The sequence below is a fragment of the Grammomys surdaster genome, unplaced genomic scaffold (genome assembly GCF_004785775.1).
Source record: "Grammomys surdaster isolate TR1022 unplaced genomic scaffold, NIH_TR_1.0 126391, whole genome shotgun sequence".
In the NCBI taxonomy this organism is placed as follows: Eukaryota; Metazoa; Chordata; class Mammalia; order Rodentia; family Muridae; genus Grammomys; species Grammomys surdaster.
Genome location: NW_021621185.1, coordinates 18,516,642 through 18,533,593, shown reverse-complemented (window position 1 = coordinate 18,533,593; position 16,952 = coordinate 18,516,642). Strand labels below are relative to the sequence as shown.

The following is a 16,952-nucleotide window of genomic DNA, read 5'->3' as shown; positions in this document are numbered from 1 at the left end:
ATGGATGGATGGATGGATGGATGGATGGATGGATGGTTGGATAGATGGATGGATGGATGGATGGATGGATGGATGGATGGATGGATGGTTGGTTAGTTGGTTGGTTGGTTGGTTGGATGGATGGATGGATGGATGGATGGATGGATGGATGGATGGTTGGGTCATTGGTTGGTTGGTTGGTTGGTTGGCTGGTTGGTTGGTTGGTTGGATGGTTGGTTGGTTGGTTGGATGGTTGGTTGGTTGGTTGGTTGGATGGATGGATGGATGGATGGATGGATGGATGGATGGATGGTTGGGTGGATGGTTGGTTCATTGGTTGGTTGGTTGGTTGGTTGGTTGGATGGTTGGTTGGTTGGTTGGTTTGATGGTTGGTTGGTTGGATGGTTGGTTAGTTGGTTGGTTGGTTGGTTGGTAGGTATCAGGGCTCCAAGCAAAGGGAAACCTTACTGACATAATTTTTGCATTTATTACACATTTTAAATGATAGGAAAAGGGTTGGGGGTGTCTTTCAGAGAAATGTGAAATCCTGCTGCTGACTCATGTTTAAGTGGTAGCTTCTCTGTGCAGCTTTCCCCAGTAAAGACTCTATACCCTGACCTGGAATATCTTCCAGGCAGACTGCACACATAATGTAGGGAGTTCCTCCTTGTCTGTATGCAAAATGTTCTGAGAGAGCCCTGGCAAAGAAGCCTCTTACTAAAGACTCAGTGGGGCACATTTCCTGGGGGCTTCAGTGAGTCTGTGTCAATGACTCCCAGGCTCCTTTAAGACATGAGGCTCGTTAAGGCCATTATTATCTTCCCTACCCAGAATCCCCATTGCAGTGCCTTAAATATGTATTTGAGCCCATTTCATCATTCTCTATGTCTCCAGGGTCAACAGGGGTCTTGTGTTTCGATTTGATAGTGAGAAGGAAAAGACTCCTGGAAATAAGTTTGCCTTCTCTCCTCCTCGTCAATCACCCGTCCCATGAAGAATCAGAACTCCCATGTTCTGCCATCTAAGCTTCTAAACTTAGAACACAGACTTTTATGAAAAGCTCGGAGGACTGGTGCAGGAGCTTAGTAGCAGAGAACTTGTCTAACATTGCAAGTCCCTGGCTTCCATCTCCACCACTGTAACGCGTAAATATGGGTAAAAATATAAAGTTCAGATGCTAACATATCTTCAAGTTAGGTAGATTCACAAGTCTCAGTCAAGACTCTCCCGAAAGAAGAATCTGTGAAGAGGCCAGAGAATAGGCCAGAGAATAGGGATGATAAGGAACCAGCTCTGAGCCACAGGGAATGAAGGCTTAGCTCTTAGACCCTTTGCTTCCGACACAAAGAAACAACTTGTGTGTCTGTCATTGCTTCTCCCGACAAGAAATAACACTGAATAGTGGTGCAGCCAGAAAATCAGTATATCCAAGGCCAAAGGGAGGAAGGCCAGAAAATCTAGAAAAAACTAGAAACCAAAGATGCCTTTTATAACTTAAAGATGCTTATAGCACAATGCCAGGTCTCTAAATCTGTTAGACTTAGCTTTAAACTCAAGTAGATGAAAGCCATTGGCATCAATTCATTTGTGTGTGTGTGTGTGTATGCTGTACAGATTCCTCGGAGTCAAGTTCAAATCTGTAACCTTCAAAGACTCAGTGTTTAAGTCCTGCACCTTTGACGACGTGACCTCAGTCAACACCTACTTCAAGAACTGCACATTTATTGATACCCTTTTTGATAACACAGGTAGGTTCAAAATACTGCTTACACCACTTCAGTGGCAGCAGGGAGCCTTCAAAGGGCTTTGTCATACTCAGGTGACAGGGGGCCTATATGCTTGTGTGTCAAGAGGAGATTAAAGTATGAAGGAAGGCTTTCCCTGTGTCAGTTGAATCAAAAGCAAGCTGATATTGTTTTTGCTTTCTTGGGTTTAATACAGAGGCTCATCCAAGTTCAAAGACAGACAGACAGACAGTGATTCTTGGAACTCACTTTATAAGCCTGGCCTCAAACTCACAGAGATCCACCTGCCTCTGCCTCCTGACTGTTGAGATTAGAAAAGTTAAGTGAGCTGGTCACAGTAGTGGTATAGTAACCAACAGCCAACCTTGGGACCCTGGCATATTTGACTAGTATCTGTGCTTTCCCGTTGTCACGTACTTACCTAGAATCACATCCTGGCACTGTGGGAAGGTATGATCTGCCCTGTTGGCAGTCCTGCCTTTTTGGTGCTCAATCAGGAGCCAGTTCTGCCCCTACTCCAATGAGAAAGAGGTCAAGCATTGTCTTCTAATCCATTTGATTCCAGAAGACCAGCTCTTTTAAGGGAGCAGAGGATGACTCCTGACCAGCGAGGAATGTGATGGGTTACAACAGAATGCATAGGGAGAATGCTGGTGACCTCTAGCTCTGTCTTCATTCTTCTGTGCGTTTATCTACACAGACCTTAAACTATAAATGCAACTTCAAGGACTCAAAGAGAGACTTGTTCCTTCTGTGTTCTTCAGAGCCCCTAAAAATGACACTTTTGTTGATTCCCTTATCCAACAAAGGAAATCCTCCATGTTGTTGCTTTGTAATGTGACATCTCCACTAGCTCCCATGTTCTGGCAAGTCAATACTCAAGGAACCGGCAGTACCATGATTCTTGGCTGATGTCTCTCGGTGGCTTTCTGTTACCCTCCATATCTGTTACTTGCATCTGACAAGAACGTAATGGATTTTTTTTGTTGTCATTGTTCTTTCTACAGATTTTGAGCCCTATAAATTCATAGACAGTGAATTTCAAAACTGCACATTTCTTCACAACAAGACGGGATGCCAGATTACTTTTGATGATGACTATAGTGCCTACTGGATTTACTTTGTCAACTTTCTTGGGACATTGGCAGTGTTACCAGGAAATATCGTGTCTGCTCTCCTGATGGACAGGATCGGGCGCTTAACAATGCTAGGTGTGTGCTCACAGTCATGAAAAGGAGAAAAGCTGCCCCTGGGATTTAGAGAACCAGTTTCCTACATTGTCTCTGTCCCTTAGAAACGCATGCTTGTAAGAAATCCCTTAGGCCTTTCATTAGGACTCAACTGGAGTGAAAATTGTGTCAAATTAAAATTCATATGAGCAATCTCCATGAGTTACAAACTGAAAACCTACTTATATGTAACTACTGTATATTCTCCCGGTTAAGTAGATGAGTAAGGGGTCCTGGGCATTTGAACTTAATCCATTTATGAGGCATGTGGACTGCCTTTCAAACAGGTGGGTACTCTTGGGCTTAGTTCTATGGAGCCCAGTCTGTGGCTTCCCCATGGAACTATCTTCTTGAGAGAGCTCCAAGGCCCAAAGCCTCCATCAACCGAGATGACAGGAGACACTCCAACTGTTGACCTCTGTTGCCAGGTGGCTCCATGGTGCTCTCGGGGATCAGCTGCTTCTTCCTGTGGTTTGGCACCAGCGAATCCATGATGATAGGCATGCTGTGCTTGTACAATGGACTCACCATCTCAGCGTGGAACTCTCTCGATGTTGTCACCGTGGAACTGTACCCCACAGACCGGAGGTAGGCTGACATGGGACCATTGAAATGTCATTACAGAAATAAGCAAGGTGTCACTCCCAAGGCAGTGAAAATCCACAAAATACCTAGCTTATGAGCTTGTAGGTTTTGCTTTGTATCTTTTAAAAAGGTTCCTAGCAGGAGTTCATAGGACAGTGAAGAAATGTAAGTATGTCCGTGATCTAATGTGTTGGCTAACAATAACAGGGAACTGTAATGTCACAGTGAACATTAGGACTTAATAGCCTGTCTCAGCCTGAGAACTTATCAGTCCTGTGAAGGTCATTATCTTACAAGTTCCTGTGCTACCAACTACAAAGACGTTTTTAGAAAGTGTCTCTTGACCTTTCTAGTCTGTTAGGGAAGAAAAGCCTAACATATTGATAATTATAAAAGGAAGTCTGGGGAGAAGGCTCAATGGGTAAAGCACTTGCCATGCCAAGTGGGAAGACCTAAAACCCACATAAATCTGAGCACAGTAGCAGCCGACTGAAATCCCAGTGCTCCTATTGAGAGATGCAAAAACAGGAGAATTCCCAGAAATTTCCAGGCCAGTCAGTCTGGGCAAGCTGCAGCAAACAGTAAGCACTCTCAGGGCAAGCAGAAAGACAGAAACAACACCTCAAGTTGACCTCTGACCTCGACAGTGCACTGTGGCTTGCACATCTTTGTGCTCCCATGAACACACACACAGAGACACATCCTTTCTTTCTAAGAAGAAGAAGGTCGAGGATACCTTGTGCATCATATCAGAGGGGGTTGGGTAGAACTCTGCAGCTGAATAATTGCATTTGAGGCATTACAGCCCTGTTTTGCCATCTGACATGAGCTGAAACATATACTCTGTGCCATCTTTCATTTCATGCAAAGTCCCATGTTTTGTTGCCATGGAAGTCCTCTGCACTGGAACACTCTGTAGCCTTTGAAAAGAAAGAGTGCCCCTCTCCCCCTGAAAAGGTCTACACTGAGACATTTGAGCTCTTGATTTGTTGCTGATCCAATGACTTCGTCAGTTTATTACACCCCTAGGTACATCCTGTACAGGGAAGACGCACATATTTACTCCTCAGGAGCATCTTTACGGCATTTCTTGGCATAAAGAACCTAGATTGGTACCCAAAGCCTAACTTCCTATAGAACATCCAAGACCCTAAAAGACTACTTACCGAACATTCTCATTCACATCCTTAGTTCCTTCATTTTCTCCATCAGTGAGAACCATACAGTCTGCACACAGCACCCCCTGGACCACCCACCCTATGCTCACTCACTCTGCAGCAGGAATGCACTGAGTTTTCCTTCATCAGCATCTCATTTTGAAACCTGGGCATTTTTTTGAGCATTTTTAAGTCACGCCCTCCATGTTAAAGCAAGGCTGAGAGCACCTCCTTCCTGTTTGTTTTACATTGTGAGTTTGATGGAATTTTAGATTAAATCACCTGGTCACATAGCTTATAGGAGGGTGAGGGATGGGTATTCTCTCAGGGAGGGACGCTGACTGTGAAAAGGCAAAGAGAAAACCACAAGGATAGAGTAAGCCTTCCCTCAGAATAACATCGGTCTGCCTCGATTCTGAGGTTGGAAAGGTGAACTGTCAAGTAAAGAAACGGGAAGCTTGCTGTGTGTGTTCACTTGGGTCCTCCATGAAAGAAGAGGGCAGGAAGGGACTGAATGTGCAAGGACTGGATAAGCCATGCATGATGTCATGATGTTTCCTCTCAGTGAAGGACAGGCACTTGTCGGTTAAATATACAGTTATGTATATATACAATTCCAGAGTGGTCCAGCTGTGTTACTGGGAGAAGAGACGTGACGGTTACTATGTCAAAGAGGGTTCCTTGGATGAGCAGTATCTGAACTTGGGCTTGAAGAATAGTGGGTTGCAGGCACACAAAGAGATGGGAAGAGCAGGTAGTCAGCAAAATGCCACCTGAAAGCTGTGGAAGAAAGGTAGCTAGCCAAGTCCAGCAGAAACTCAGTCACAGAGGCAATGCATTGATCTTCCCATGAGGACAAGAAGAGGGGTCCTAGAGAGACACAGACACATCAGTCATAGGTTAAGAGTTTACTCTTAACACCCAGAGAGGAGGCAGGAATCTCATTTGCATTGCACCCTAGGGAGAAAGACATAATCTAGAGAAAATGTAGATGGGAAAATGGAGAAGTCAGAATTCCACGTGTTCTTGCACAGTTGACAGAATGGTTATGTCACGGCAGGGACACTCTGGGGAGGCAGAGCATTCAGACTAGAGTCAGGGAGATAGTTGGTTCCATTTGGAGGAGGTTGAATTTTCATGTCTGCATAGAGCTGTCCAATGGGCATTTGAATATTTATGTCGGAAGCAAAAGGATGCCTAAACTAGGGAGAGTGCCCATTGACTCATTGATCGAAAAGACACTTAGGGAATGCATATCCTGGGCCCCGAGGGGGTTTCAGTCACTGGGATACAGTGGTTGCCAGACAGCAAGCCTAGGCTTAATGGAGCCTCTTGGAGAAGACAATCAATCAACTACTAGCTAAGTAAAGTAGACCTAGCAAATCAGTTGGTACTGAGTGTTGTAGAGAAAAATGAAACTGTCCAGAGACATAGAGAGTGCTGGCATGAAGGAAGGCTGTGACTGTAAAAGCATTGTCCAGGGAGTTGTAGATGCTGTAAGGTGACATTTGAGTAGATATTTTGGAAGAGAGCTTTCATGGCACAGGTGACAGTGAACGGCAAGGCCCTCGGGATATGAGGGGAAGGAAACAGTTGGAGGAGTAGCTAAGCCAGGTTTATATGCCATTCAATGTCCCCATCCTTCTATTTTTAATCCCCCTTTCTTGTTAAAACTGTAGACTTCTCTCAAATCCTAACTGTAGCCAACTGCGCATATGCTCTGGTGCATTTTGATCCTTGGCCAGCACGGCTGCCATCTCGCCAGTGGCTTTCTGCTGCCACCCTGTGGCCATTGGCAGAGTTCTTCTGTTCACACTTCTGTGTCCTTCATCCTAGTGGGCCCTCCATCCCTGAAGCTCAGGCCAGGAACCACACCTGGAAGGTGAGGTAGCCTGTGCTCACACAGCGTCGCTCAGGCCTCCAGTCCCTGCAGGTGTATACATGTTCTTCCTGCAGTGAGTTCCTGCCTCTCCCCGGCCTCTTCTCCTGTACGAACAGTTCAGCTATGATCCCAGAGAAATAAGCTCCTGGCAGCTCCCACCTGCCATCTCCTGCTAGTCTTGGAGGTTTGTGCTGTCAACCACTGACCAGAGTTAACTCCCTTAGTCCCTCTCCTCAGGACTGCTGCTGTTCAGACAGATATTTCCATCTCCTCCCCTCAGCCAACCTGCAATCTTGACTCTTTTACTGACCACTGTGTTTGTAGGCCTGTGCTTCAACTGTTTGAGATGTGAGATGAAGATGAAGTAAACATCATGCTGGGTCCCCTCTACTGACAGCCTTCTTGTCACCAACCGATGCATACCCCATTTATCTGTCTCCCTATGCCATGTCATTCCGTTAGATCTGTTTGCCTTTTCCCGTATGTTTACACTTCGACCATTCAGCAGAGTCTTTTTGTCTCCGAAGAGTTAGAGCTAAGCACGGTGGCCTGTATCTGTAATCCAGTACTGGGGATACTGAGGCAGGAGGGTTGGGATTACAAATTTTAGGCCAGTCTAAACTATATAGAAAATTCCAGGCTAGCCAGAGCCATGCAGCAAAAACCTGTCCCTGAAAAAAGAAGGGGAGCGTAAGGGCTGGGGAACGCACACTGCCTCTGTATACCACAGCCTCACAGCTACATTGCCATGGAATGGATGGTGCTGCTGCAGGTTAGAACAGGGCAGATGAGGGAGAAGCAGATGAGGAAAATAGTCATCCGGCCCATGCTTGAGCTCTGTGGAAGTCGCCTGTCTCTACTCCAGTACTGACCAACTCCCCCATCAAAGGGCCAAAGACTTGGGGATGTAGTCATAACGCAAACACCAGCTTGTAAGCTCATTGGGTGTCTGACTCCTTGTGCAAGTTTGAGGTGCAGAGCATGTGTGCTCTAAAACCTGGAATCACACCAATTATACCATAGTTTGAGTCTGCCAGGCTCGGGGGAATACCTGATTGCCTGGTGTGCTAAGGGCAAGACATTGTTTCCAATCAACTGTGTGCCCTCAACCTCACTCATAGCACCGATGGAAACCCATCCCCCGTGCTTACCAGCATTCCCCTGATAAATGCTTCCAGTGAGATCATTCCCTGCCTGCTGGCTCCTGATGAGCCGCCTTTAAATTCTGAGCTGTGTTAGTGAGCCACACCATAGAATGCATGACAGGGGGACCTTTGTGTCTTTACTGTTCACTATCTGACTCTAACTAAAGCAATGGTTTCTTAAAAATAGGACTCCGTCTTCCTTATGTGCTAAATGGATGAGATACACATCTCAGCTGAACATGGTGGTCCATACATCAGCACTTAGAAGTCAAAGGGAGGAGAAGCACAAGTCATGGCCAGCCTAGGTTACATAGACTTTGGCTCAGACCAAAAAAAAAAAAACTAATACAAAAACGTTTTATAAAAAAATTCACCTGGATTGGACTATAGCATCCTCTGTGTCTGAGGCCACTCAGATCAGTTGTGTGGGCTTCTCTTCACTAACCCCACAGTGTCCCTCTGCCACTTCTGCCACCTGCTCCTTGGTCTCTGGATCCATGGCGGTCAGCTTCCTCCCTCCCATTCCATTCCCTGCTAGGTCCTGCTGGCTCCGCTGTCCCAGTGGCAGAAAGATTATTCCAAATCCAGGTGCAGGCCCTGTTGGAAATCAGCTGGACGACTGGGGCAAGTCCTTTTCCCTTGCAGGACCTTGTCTGTCTCCCCTGGGAACTGAGCAGTGAAGGAGGCGCTGTGCTGAGGATTTCAGGCACCAACTGTACCCAGAGCTCGCACCCTACAAGAGTAGCGATTCTTACCTCCTTACAGAGGGAAGGAGACCCAGTCATGAAAGTAACTTATCCAGGGTCACTTAGCCTCAGACCAGTGACAGGTGTAGCTCTCTGCCTTCCCAGGAAGCTTGAGACACAGTGTGGAGTCTGTTCAGGAAGCTTTCCTGGGGCCAGCCAGGGAGGGTGGTGCAGGCCGGTAATCCTAGCACTTGAAAGACTGAGGCTGGAGGATTGCAAGTTGGAGAACCGCCTGGGTTACAGAGTAAGGTCAAGGCCAGTCTGGATGACTTAGCAATTAAAACAACAAGAAAACAACAACAAACAAAAACTCTTAAAGACAAACAAACAACAAAACCTACATAATCAGAAGCTCACAGGTTAATGGGCTACACGTCTGCATGAATAGACCTTGACCTCAGATGATCTCCCTCTGGCTGCCGAGCATTCCTGGTCACTCATTCTATTCTTCTTCACCCTGGCCCTGGCCCACCGTCCTAGCCAGGTTTATCAGATTCAGTGATAAGACACAAAGGCTCCCACTATTGCCTGGGTTTCATGGGAATGTTTTATTTCGGCAGGAACAAGTAACAGGAAGCACCTTGATGGTAGAGGGACTTTGGGAAGACATGGACAGCCACTTCGAGTCTAGGGAGACTGCTCAGCCCAGCTTGTGGGGAACTCTTTGTCCTCCTGAGAGAGTGAGGAAAGCAGGGTAGTGGGGGTTCACACTGGCATCAAGCCTCATTGAGGAAGATGCCACTCTTCTCAGCAAGGCTAATATTCCCCATTAAACATCAGAAAGCTGTGGAGGAACAGGTTCACAGCTCATCAGTGGCTTCCCTGACTCACATATGCGACAGTCTGGGTTCAGTCCCCAGCCACTCATACAGAGACAAAGAACAAGCAACTGCGTTCAGTCTTCCGACTTGAGAACTCAGACTGGTCATTTTCTCTGAAGAAAAAAAAAAAAGCAAGAGGGTATTTTAGCATCAAATAAACAGACATCATCCAACTAATACCCATAAAAAGGTCCAAAATTGCCTACTTAAATGCTTCAAAAATCTACTTCTGACATACTTGGAAAAAGCCAGGAAGTTACTCATTTACAGAGTATCCCGGGTGTCCTTCCGCCTCTGAGGAGGGCTGGTAGTGAGCAGCTGCAAGGACTGTACAGCCCCTCCAGATGTAGGCAGCCTATGGGAGGCCAACTCCAGGTCAGGAGAGGCCCCAGACTGCAGCAGGCAAGTGCTGGAGAGAATCAGTGTGGGCCAAAGCCTCAAGGAAGGAACCCCGAGGAGCCAGGAGACCGGAGACGTTAGGGAGAAGCTGATGGTTAGGGAGCTAGGCTAGGGAGAAGCTGATGGTAAATTATTAGATCAGACAACGTAAAAAGTGGACAGAACAGGAGCAGGAGCCAGCATGGTGGCTGGTGGCCTGGAGTCCACATGCTCCGAAGCTGTGGCAGGAGTGTTGCAGGTTAGTCTGCACTACACAGAGACTGTGTCTAAGACAAAACAAACAAAACACCACCCAAACCAACAAAACAGACCATGGAGGTGGAAGGATGGGAGTGGTTAGAATATAGTCTATGACATTTTTTTTCTCAATACAAAAATAACAAAAGCAACAGTAAAAGCAAACAGAAACAGGAGCGCAGCTGGATGTGGTGGTGCTTGTCCCTTAATCCCAGCACTCAGGAGGCAGAGGCAGGCAGATCTATGAGTTCAAGGCCAGCCTGGTCTACAGAGTGAGTTCCCAGACAGCCAGGACTACACAGAGAAACCCTGTCTCAAAAAACAAACAAACAAACAAGGAAGCAAAACAAAAACAAAAAAGCAGGAGCACACTCAGAAGAGTAGCCCCCCCCCCCCCGTCTCGTCTTTGCTCTCTTCCCTCCTCCCTCCCTCCCTCCCTCCCTCCCTCCCTCCCTCCCTCCTTCCCTCCCCCTCCCCCACCTAATAGCTGCAGTATTATCTTGCAGCCACCAGTCTCCACTAGACAGCATCCTCAACATTTTTCCTGGCTGCTCTACATGCCCAGCGTTCCCTAATGAACACAACGTCTGTTGGCTGTGTGAGTGTTAATTGCAGTAGTATCGATGTTACCCTGAGCTTGGAAGGCTCACTAGCCAAGGGGGCAGTAAGAGAAAAAATTGTAAAAAAGCTCTGCTTGTGATAATTTCCATAACAGGCAGAAAAGGATTCAGAGAGAAAATGATTTGTAGGCAGAAGGGAAATGCATGGTTTTGTTTTTTGTTTCTTTTGTCATTTTTTCTAGTGTTTAAGAGTATACCAAGTCAATTTTAAAAGACACCCATCTCTGGGAAGATAATGACATTCTCAGTCCTGGGCATACTTTGTGGTCCCTTAGAACTTCTAAGAAGTATCAATGCCTAGACCCCTAGAGAGCAATAAAATCAGAATTTCTGTGGATGTGGCTCTTGTCATTGTTATGGGGCATTACTATTTGCATTTTGTCTTGTGGTTTTACTTTGAAACAGGGTGTCACTCATGTAGCTCAGGCCAGTCCTATGTGTTATGTAGCCCAGGCTGCCCTAATCTTGCAGTCCTTCTGCCACTCCCTCCCATGTGCTTGGTTTATAAGCACATGCCACTGTATCCAGGAGGCATTGCTCTTTGAAAAGCAACAGGTTGGGTGCTATCTAGCTCACATACCTTAGATCAGTCGGCTTGCCGTCCTAACCCTAGGTTGACAACAGCTATGCACAAAGGCACCATGCACTCGGGGCTGGAGAGAGCTAGCCCATCTGGCATTAAAGATGTCTTTGGGGATGTGGTAAGGTGGACTGGGTAGGTACCATGACATAAGACAAAAGAATAGTGTGAGACACAGATTTCCCTGTCTGTATGCTATCCTTCAGCAGGTAATTTCCAGCTGTCCCAACAAGGCTGGTCCTGTTCTCATGCATCCTTTCTGAGACATCTTTCCTGACTGCAACCACCCCAAGAAAGTCAGCCTTCAGCTCTGTAGTCAGTGCAGCGTAGGGCAGCGCTTGGCACACATGAGATGCTCGGTTGCTCGATGCCTGGCATGATGGTGCACACCTGTAATCTCAGCACTGGAAGGGTGGAAGCAGGAAACTGGAGAGTTCAGGGCGAGCATGGCGCATAAACAAATGAAGTAAAAAGTACTTAATGAGTGAGTGCTAAATGAATATAAATAAATGCATAAGAGAACATGTTCATAGGAGTGCAAAGATCAGTTTGCTTAAACACTCAAGGGCTTCTAGGCCAGTTAGCACTGTGATTTATGAAATCAAGCAGGTTCAGTGTCAAAACAGCTGAGTTGACCTGGGAAACTAGCCTTTGTTCACAGAATTGTCTCTGAGACGAACGAAACTCATGTGTTTCAAATAACCCGTTTCCAGATGAGCGTTTCATCGCAATGTAGCCTCAATTTAAGCGCAGCCTGAACTTTTCCAAATGCCCCATGCTGAGTCTTGAGTATTCTTTTTATAACTTCTATGGATCACTTGACTGTGCCAACTGGAAAAATGCTCCCTCCAGAAGCTCAGCCTAGAAGAGAAGGTTTTTTCCTTTCACCAGGTGACATCTGTGAAAGGAATCTGAACTCTGCTATTCCAGGCCTTTACAAAGTGCAGCAATTACCTTTTCCCCAATAATGTCATCAGTAGGCAGGGCAGGGAAAACATGTTAAACCTTAGCATGTTAAAGCAAAGGTTAGTCATGATGCATGACACACACCAGGCATGACCCTAAGTCCTGATACCTTTTCTCCTTCTCATCCAAACATAAGCACCCCTCAGCAACAAGGTATGGAAGAAGAAGCTGTTAAGACAATTCCATTCTCCCTCCATCCACAATGGAGCCAGAATTTGGCTTTTCCCGTGCTCCATTAAAACAGAGAATGGGGCTGGAGAGATGGTGCAGCAGTTAAGAACACCAGCTGCTTATTCAGAGGACCCAGGTTCAATTCCCAGTGCTCAGCAAGTGACTCACAGTGGTCTGTAACACTAGTTCCAAAGGATTAGATGCCCCCTTCTGGCTTCCTTGGACACTACATACAAGTGGTACACAGATACACATGCAGGCAAAATACACATATATAAAAAGTAATAAAATAAGATTTAATTCATTGAATCCTAGAACAATGTAACTAAACTAGAACCCACTAAATTGTAAAATCCTCCAAAGAACTAGTCACGTTTCAGCCTTGGGGAGGTGACACAGTAGAGTTTATAGGACAAGGTCAGAAAGAGGAATGGGGTTGCGTGAGGAAAGGGTTTATGTGTCATAGGTGTGTGTGTAAGCAATGATAGAGAACAAAATCTGGCTGGAAGACTCGAAAAGGGTGGAGATATATCAAGATATACCGAGAGATAGCATCATCTCACTCCCCTTTTTGATGAAGCTTGGGTAAAAGGCGGTAGGAAAATATCTCAGTCTGAAAATACAGGGCCCAGCCTGCGGCTGAGAAATCAAGCAGAGACTCCTGGAGCTTCGAGTCCCTGCCCTCAGGGGGCATGGAAGCACTCAGTGGAAGCATGAGGTGACCTGCAAACGTAATCCCCTTGCTTTAAGGAAAAGCAGAGACGAGTGAAAGCTTTACTTTGGAGAAAGCAGATAGCCCCTGGGGAGACTTGCTTTGGGAATGGTTTTTGTAACACAGCTGGGCCTTGCTTGGATGCACTGAACATCACACTCTCCAGCTGCAGACATTTGAACGAATAATTCAAGTACTGAGAGATGGGTAGGCATGATTTCTTGAATGCTGATGCTAGATTTCATTTGAAGTATAGCTTCAGCTTGGGAAAGGAAGACACTGAATGTCAAGAAATAAAGAGTCTTTCTTTTAGAATCCTCTCCTTTAGAGTCCTTGGGTACCAGATGCTCCCAAAGCCATCCCTGTCACCCAGACATCTCCAGGCATCCCATCTCCAGCTCCAGTTCCAAAATGTAAGGAGATAACCCCCTACATTTTATACTCTGTTCTGGGTCACAGCAGAGGGTCTAGCCCAGATGTTAATCCCATAAGGGTCATTCTACAGCTGGGGTGTCCTAGACTTCATCATGGCAAGAGAATGTTTTCCTTGTTCTTATCAGCAACACACATGCTCTAGCTGTTTTTCCCAGCAGGATGTGCTTTATCTTAACACCAGAAGATGAAGGTGGTGGCTCATGACAGTTTATCAGCCAAAAAACCAAGGGAAGCCAGGACTGGTGGGAGGAGGAGGGTGTGGGGGAATGAACAAGTGGCACTCAGCAGATTTTTAAGACAATAGGTTATGCTGAGTGCTGCCATATTGTTGGGCAAACTTGTCATCTTCTATTGGTCAAAGCCGACAGGATGCACAACACTCAGAGTGAGTCCTAGTGTTGATGGTGAACACCCAGTAATGATGATGTTAGTTAAAGCTAGCCCATCAAAGCACCTGGATAGAACAGGGACAGGAGCTTCTGAAGCAGCAGGGTTTGCATAGGATAAGGACGTACATGCTAAAGACTTATCTGTCTAAGCTATAGTTGAGAATGAGGGTTGTGCAGAGGGCAGACTTAGCAGAGAGATATCAGATCATCTTACTCTCTTTTCAGATTGCCGGGTGAGGGAAGGCAAGAAACCCTTGCTCTATGTCAGTGGGGAAATTGGGTGTGTAGTTCTCTCTACTGACTTTGGGTTTTCTTGTTGTTGTTGTTGCTGCTGCTGCTGCTGCTGCTCCTTTTAGATGTGTTTGAGCCAGCAAGATCATTGGTAGAGCACATGAACACCCAGACTGGCCTCCTGAGCTCACAGGAGTGAGCTGGGCTCAGGGATATTGATTCTCTTTCAGTGGCATAGCAAGGGGATGGCTGCATAGGAACCACGATGCAATTCTCAGATTCAGAAAACACACACTGCAGGAAGTATCTCTGTATGAGCTGTGATGAGCAGTTGTCAAAGGAAACCCCACACTTACAGACTTCCAAATCAGTCACAGAAAGGTGTGTGCTAACCACTTCCTTCTGCAGCACAGAAGATTCTATTTCCTTTGTGGGTTAAATGAAAACATATCCTAAAAACTGATGTACATTTAATCTGCCTTTAATCCCCACTGACTCTCAGCAAGAGGCCAGAAAACAGCGAACTGACAGAGTGCCAGAAGGGAATTTACATACTCTCATGATGTGGGGGGGGGGGGTAGATGTAAACTCATGGGGAAACTGACATTTCCTGCCCAAAAGGATACCACCCAACACGTGAATACTAAACAGATGAAGATTTTCATTTTCCAAAGAATATACATTCTACATGTCCGGGCTGAGGGTGAAGCTCACTGATAGGACAAAGCTTAGTGTGTCTGAGGCTCTGGGTTCCATCCCCAGAGAGGGAAAAAAGCAAAGAAGTGAGAAGAGGTGTGTGGGGGGAGGGGAGGAAGCAGATGACAGGAGACAGGAAGAGCAAGGATCTCCTCACATACCTGCAGGTCTGAGATGCTAACACACAACAGACATCTTTAGGCCCACAATCTGATTCTCTGTAACTTAGATCTATCTCCCACAGAGAATTCTGATAAGGAAGAGAGAGAGAGAGAGAGAGAGAGAGAGAGAGAGAGAGAGAGAGAGAGAGAGAGAGGGAGGGGTGGTGTATGTGCATATGTTATGTTGAAGTGCACATATATACGTGGAGGCCAGAGGAGGACGCTGGGCATCATCTTCCTTTATTACTTCCCTCTCCTTCCTTCCTTCCTTTCTTCCTCCCTTTCTTCCTTCCTTTCTTCCTCCCTTTCTTCCTTCCTTTCTTTTTTCTTTCTTCCTTTCTTCCTTTGGACACAGAGTCTATCACTGAACCAGGAGTTCACGTTTTCAGCCAGGCTGGCTGGTTCCCAGTTTCTGGCTTCCTTTCCCTGCTCCCCGCTAATAGGTCACGCGCAGCTTGTAACAGATCACAGCAGGCCAAGATGGTTCCACGAGGGGAGGTTTATTAATAGGGTGGGAGAGCAGGAGAGAGAGAAGAGTAGAGAGGGTAGAGGAATGGAGGCCGGCCATGACCATGTGGAGAGAGGGGGGAAGAGAAGGGAGGAGGGGAGACAACAACCTGCAGGTGCGCGGGGTTGAGGAGCAAGAGAGAGAGGAGGGGCTAAGCAGCCCCTTTTATAGTGGGCAGGGCTACCTGCCTGTTGCCAGGTGACTGTGGAGGTGGAGTTTAACAGATTACTAACACCCACCCCCACTCCCCAACCCTGGAGTTACAGACATGTGAAGCTTTTGTTACATGCGCTCTGAGGGTTTGAATCCAGGTCCTCTTGCCTTCACAGTCAGCACTTACGTGTACTGAGCCATCTCCCAGCCTGCGGTGACACTACATTAGCCCTCTGTAGACTAACCTGCTTATTCCTAATGCGGCACACTACTAAGCTGAAAGTCCACATGCTTGTGAGTTTCAGATTGTAAGGCACTTAGGACTGCAAATTTCTCGATGAAAGTGTTCAACTAGGAAGGGCTATGCACATATTCCAAGTTCTAACCCAAAACAGTTAAGGTCCCACACATTCCAGATCAGGCATTTGTTTTCCACCCACTAGCAAAAACATTAGGGATGAAAATCTGGTGGTTCACGTTCTTGGTACCTAAGAGAGGAGGAAAATTCAGTTGACTTTAATTGTTTAAGAATCAAGCACAGGCTGAAGAGATGGCTCAGTGGTTAAGCGTACTGACTGCTCTCACAGAGGTCCTGAGTTCAATTCCCAAAAACCACATGGTGGCTCACAACCACCTGTAAGGGGATCCATGTCTTCTTCTGGTGTGTCTGAAGATAGCAACAGTGTACTCATGTAAAATAAATAAATAAATAAATAAATGAATAAATAAATAAATATGTTTTAAAAATCAAGCACATTATACTGACCTGGCAGCAAATACCCTATAATTATAGTTCTTTTGTTTTTTTTTGTTTGTTTGTTTGTTTTTTTGCTTTTTTGTTTTTTCAAGACAGGGTTTCTCTGTGTAGCCCTGGCTGTCCTGGAACTCACTCTGTAGACCAGGCTGGCCTCGAACTCAGAAATCCGCCTGCCTCTGTCTCCCAAGTGCTAGGATTAAAGGCGTGCGCCACCACCGCCAGGCATCATAGTTCTCAAGAGGCTGAGACAGGAGGATTGTTAAATTCAATGCTAACTGATTCGCTAAAGGTCTCTGATCTCCACATAGCTAGATGTATAAATGAGTATAAAATTAAGATCTAGGAATATTCACTTACATAACTAATAAGAGGAAAATGAAAATAAAGCAAGCCTAAAGAAACCCATTGTCCTCACTATTACCATCACTATCATTAGGGTAAAGCATCGGAAGATGCTGAGTGGGTCCGGGTATGCCGCTAAGAGATCACCCTGGGAAACAGACCTAAGGCAAGAGGTGTGGGGGTGGGGCAGCAAAACCAGTCTCAGAGTGGGGACTTGAGACAGTCAGACAGAGAGACAGTCAAAACGAGAGAGGAGGAGGAGGAGGGGGAGGGGCACTGGCCTCTTTCTAAGATCGAAGAGGACAG

The 16,952-nt window shown here is 46.2% G+C and overlaps 1 protein-coding gene across 2 annotated transcripts in view; it reads left to right on the top strand.

The window, feature by feature from the left end:
* Sv2c (synaptic vesicle glycoprotein 2C) overlaps positions 1-16,952 on the top strand; it is a 177,801-nt gene that overhangs the window by 159,240 nt on the left and 1,609 nt on the right. For both annotated transcript variants that reach the window (XM_028760161.1, XM_028760162.1), the window contains 3 exons: positions 1,594-1,727; positions 2,732-2,935; positions 3,382-3,541. In XM_028760161.1, the coding sequence (XP_028615994.1) occupies positions 1,594-1,727; positions 2,732-2,935; positions 3,382-3,541 (498 nt within the window). The remainder of the gene's footprint in view (positions 1-1,593; positions 1,728-2,731; positions 2,936-3,381; positions 3,542-16,952) is intronic.